The following is a 5,112-nucleotide window of genomic DNA, read 5'->3' on the forward strand; positions in this document are numbered from 1 at the left end:
ACTAAGAGTTAAAAACACTAGTTCAGAGGTTCAGAGCTTGTATTCGCAAATATGAATTGTTCGAGCGCGTGTGTAATAATTGATAGATATCTTTGCAAGCTGATTCTTCTAGTATATATAGGACTAAGAAAGAGTCGTTGCAAAGATGACCGTTGATGAAGATAACCTTTTGTCTTCAAGCAGCTTATCTTGATGCAGTTTGGTCGTTTCCAAAACAGAGTAAGAGTTTCAGTAACTTTGACCATGTGCAGAGAAGACTTTCCTTATTCAGCTAAGAAGTCTGATAACCCACGTTCTCCATTGTGGACAGACAAAATGTAAGTAGCTGTTCTGATCAAGATTGAAAAGTCCTTTTCTTCATTGGTAGGAGAGTTGACCTTCAAAAGCGAATCTTCACACACTCCAAGATGTACTTCAGAGTTTGATGAACCTCAGACTTTAGGAAGTACTGATGTCTTCATCCTCTGATGCATGTAACTTCTGAAGATTCTTAACTTCTGAGATTTTGCGAAACTCTGAGGACTTGTCTTCTGAGCTTTCTTCAGAGCTTATCTGAGACTAAGTTCTGCACACTTAAATTAAATTTTTAGTCCTTCCAATTATTTATTAATACTTTGTTATCATCAAAACCTTAATAGATTTAGGGGCAAATATTTTTAAATCAATTTTGTTCCAACAATCTCCCCCTTTTTGATGATGACAAACATAAGTATTAATTGACAATTGTTGTTAAATTAACTTATCATGTTTCCCTTAGGTTTGTGAGGTTTGCAAGCTCCCCCTAAGATTGATACTCCATAAAGCCTAAGTGATGACATTCCGTCATTTGAGTATTTTTAATTATTATTCTATAGTATTTTAGTTAGTTTTTAAGAGTATTGTATGCTCAAAGAGAAGAATTTATGAAGAAATTAACACATAAAAGAATTTGAAGACAAAAGATCAAAGGAGAAAAAGACTTAGAAAAAATCTTAAAATTTTGAGGCTAAAAGAAGCTTGAACCTCTGTTTTTCTCGCGTCCCCAGCTTGCTACAGTAGCGGTGCGATTTCTGTATAGGGCGTGATCTGCTACTTGCTTGCCCACGAGATTTATGCTGCACATGCATATCATGTGCTGACACGTCATAAAAAAAAGAAACAAATGGCTTTGAAAGAAAAGCTAGGCACGCAGACTTGGGAGAAATATAACACATGATTTGTCCTCTTTCAACTACTCCTATATAAATAGCATAGCAGCTTTTCCAATGGAAAGAGGATTTGACACACGCCGAGAAGAACAAAAGCAGACGCAGCACTGTACGACTTTGGTGATTCAAGTGGTTCTCTACACATTCAATCACAATTTTATGTGTAATTCTTTATTCTCTATTATCTCTAATTAATATTATGAGTAGCTAATTTTCCAATTGTTAGGGATGAGTAAACCTAGATGACAATTTTTATTATATGATTTGATTTATGACTATTGAAGAATTCTATTGATTATTTTTCTTATATCTGTGTTTAATGCTTTTATCGATTGATCACCGTTAAATTGATTTACGATTCATATTGTGATACGGGAGTTGAATTTATGAATGCTTTGATATAAGAAATTCTTGCCTTTGTAATTTAGGAATAGATACAAACCCTTGAAACCAATTTAGAATTCTTGTTCATTCATGCTTAATTCTAATCTTAAATTCACTAAGGAATTAGGAATTATTTTAGAATTAATGACTCTGTCACTAAGGAATTAGGCCACGGATACTTTAGGGAATTCGGTAATAATTTGATAAATAGCTTCAATAGTCATAACCAAGTCACTACATTAAAATAGTAGTCTAGTGAAACTCATCCCTGACATTTTTATTATTATCAAATACAAAGTAATTTTCGTTGTTATTATTATTATTGCTATTGCAACCAATCAAACTGAAACCTTTTGTTCAATCGAGTAAAAATCACAATTCAACAGTATAACGCGATCCTTGAGTTCGACACTCGGTCTTACCGTTTTAAATGTATCACTTGCACGATTTCGTACACTTGCGAAAATCGCCATCAAGTTTTTTGCGCCGTTGCCGGGGATTGCCAAATCATTGTTGAATTTTTATTTTTGCTTAATTGAAATTTTTTGCTCTGCAACAAAATTTTTGCTTTTATTTTATTTTAATTATTATTCAATACTCTATTACTCACTATTTGTCTAATCTTGTATGCGAGGCCAGGCCTCAGCTGAACTTCTCTTTGACGCAAAAATCGAAAAGACCGCTCGAGCAAATCGAAAAGAAGCTCGATTGAGGAAACTCAAAGAGAAGGAGGAAAGTAGTGAAGTAAACTTTGACACAGACGAACAGGTACACGAGGAAGTTAACGAGATGGCAGATGAAAATCCGCCACCACCACCAGTGGAGAGACTTCTCGGAGACTATGGTGCCCGTGACAGAAACCGAAACAGATTGACCATTACTAATCAGCCTGTGACGGTAAACAAGTTTGAAATCAATCCAGGATTGCTGCGTGAGTTGAAGGAGAAACAGTTTGCAGGAAAGTACAATGAAGATGCCAATAAGCACCTGAAGAATTTCTTTGTGATTTGTGAGACAACAAAGGTGGATGGTAATTCTGAAGAAGCCAAACGGTTGAGACTATTTCCATTCTCACTAACTGATGATGCCAAAGAATGGTTCGACTCCTTACCAGCTGGTAGCATAACAACTTGGAATGAAATGGAAGACAAGTTCTTGGAGCAGTTTTTTCCTACAGCTTTGTTTGTGAGAAGGCGACAAGACATTTCCAACTTCCAACAAAAAGATGGAGAATCACTTGGAGAAGCTTACAAGAGGTACAAGAAGTTACTAGTCGCATGTCCAGAGCACAATTATGATGGTACTGTTCAAATGCAAATTTTCTGCAATGGTCTACTCCTTGCTACTAGACAAGTTTTAGACACAGCTTCTGGTGGTTCCATAAATTTCAAAACCGCTACTCAAATCATAAAAGTCATTGAAGCTGTCGCACTAAATGAACAAATGGAGATGTATGACAGAACTGGTGGTACAAGAGGTGGACTCATAGACCTGAATCAAGTTGAACACAGAAATGCTCAGAATATACTCACCAACAAGCAGATTCAAGAGGCAGTGTCAGCTGAAGTAACAAAGAGAATGGCAGCTCTTAATTTAAGTCAACCTCTAGTAGCTTCAGTTAACCAGATGAACACTGTGAGATGTGACTGGTGTGCAGGCCCTCATTTCACTATTCATTGCGATGTACCTATGGATGCAACACAAGTAGAAGCGGTGAATTTTCTCAGCAACCAAACAAATCGCCAACAGAATAATCCTTACTCAAACACATTCAATCCAGGCTGGAGGAATCATCCAAACTTCTCATGGAAGAACCAACAAGGTGGCCCTCAAAGTCAACAACAAGGGGGTTACCAAGGAGGCACAGCAAATCAATCGTCAGTTCCACAAAAGAAGGCAGATTGGGAGTTAGCTATTGAAGCAATGGCCACAAACATGAACTCTTTCACTCAAGAGACAAGAGCTGCACAAAAGAATACAACAGCTTCAATAAAAAATCTTGAAATTCAGGTTGGTCAAATTGCTCAACAACTCTCACAACGAGCTCCTGGAAGTCTTCCAAGCAATACTGTTATTAATCCAAGAGACCATGGTAGTGTGAATGCTGTTGTTACAAGAAGTCAAAAAGTGAATGAATCACGATCACCCAATTTACAAAAGGGTGGGAGTGAGTCATCGCCTACACTTGTTGAGGTAGAGTTGGAAGTTCGAAGTACTGAAAAAGAAGATGATGTTGAAATGCTTGAAAAGAAAGAAGAACCAATTGTGCAAAAGAAAGAGAGCCTGTCGAAACCGGAGATCAAGTTACCTTTCCCTCAAAGGCTTAAAAAAGAAAAAGATGAGAAGAATTTCGGTAAGTTTGTAGAGGTGTTCAAAAAGCTTCAAATCAACATTCCTTTTGCCGAAGCTCTTGAGCAAATGCCTACTTATGCAAAGTTTATGAAAGATATCATCTCAAGAAAGAGAACTATTGGTGATGAGAAGGTGAGACTCACAGAGCAATGTAGTGCAATTTTACAGCGGAAGATTCCTCAAAAACTCAAAGATCCTGGAAGTGTCACTATTCCTTGTACCATTGGGGATAGAACCTTCAAGAAAGCTTTAATTGATCTTGGAGCTAGTGTAAGTTTGATGCCGCTGTCCATTTACAAGAAGTTGGGTATTGGGAAGATTAATAATACCAGGATGACATTGGAGTTTGCTGACCATTCAATAAAACACCCATACGGTATTGTTGAAGATGTTCTAATGAAAGTTGACAAATTAATATTTCCGGTGGATTTTGTTGTTCTTGAGATGCCGGAAGATGATGACATCCCGTTGATCCTTGGAAGACCATTTTTAAGGACGGGAAGATGTTTAATTGATTTAGAAGATGGTACTTTAACTTTGAAAGTGTATGATGAAGTTGTCAAGTTAAATGTCCTTGAAGCAATGAAACATCCAGAAGAAAAATAGGAGTGCTATAGGGTTAACATTCTGAACTCAATAATTGGGGAACAAATAAAACATCAAGTTCCAAGTCTACCCCTTGAAAGAGTTTTGAGTTTGCCACCAGAAATTGTTCAAGAAAATAAAGACCCTAGAGAATGTGAAGTTCTAACTATGTTGGAGGCTCTTCCATCCTACAACCGCCGCACCCCTACTAGGTGGGAGGAGTTACATCCCAAAGAAGAAGTTGTTATGGAAGAATCAAGGAAAGGACCGGTAGTTGAACTTAAGCAATTACCCTCGCATTTGAAGTATGTGTTCCTTGGTGAGAGGGATGAATACCCAGCTATTATAAGTGCAAATTTAAGTTCTTTGGAAGAAGAAAAATTGTTGAGAATCCTCAAACAGTACAAAGGTGCCATTGGGTGGTCCATTGAAGACTTGAAGGGCATAAGCCCTACTTTCTGCATGCATAAGATTTTGATGGAAGACAATCATAAACCAGTGATACAACCGCAGCGGAGACTCAATCCAGCCATGAAAGAGGTAGTTAGAAAAGAGGTGGTTAAGCTACTTGAAGCAGGTCTTATTTATCCTATCTCCGACAGTT

At 37.4% G+C, this 5,112-nt stretch overlaps 1 protein-coding gene across 1 annotated transcript; it reads left to right on the forward strand.

Moving 5' to 3' along the window:
* Nucleotides 1–2,198: 2,198 nt before the first annotated feature.
* Nucleotides 2,199–4,529, forward strand: LOC123886035. The gene has a single exon (XM_045935370.1). The coding sequence runs from the start codon at nt 2,199–2,201 to the stop codon at nt 4,527–4,529; it is 2,331 nt and encodes a 776-aa protein (XP_045791326.1).
* The last annotated feature ends 583 nt before the right edge of the window (nt 4,530–5,112 follow it).

This window comes from Trifolium pratense, linkage group LG5, assembly GCF_020283565.1.
Source record: "Trifolium pratense cultivar HEN17-A07 linkage group LG5, ARS_RC_1.1, whole genome shotgun sequence".
Taxonomy (NCBI): Eukaryota; Viridiplantae; Streptophyta; class Magnoliopsida; order Fabales; family Fabaceae; genus Trifolium; species Trifolium pratense.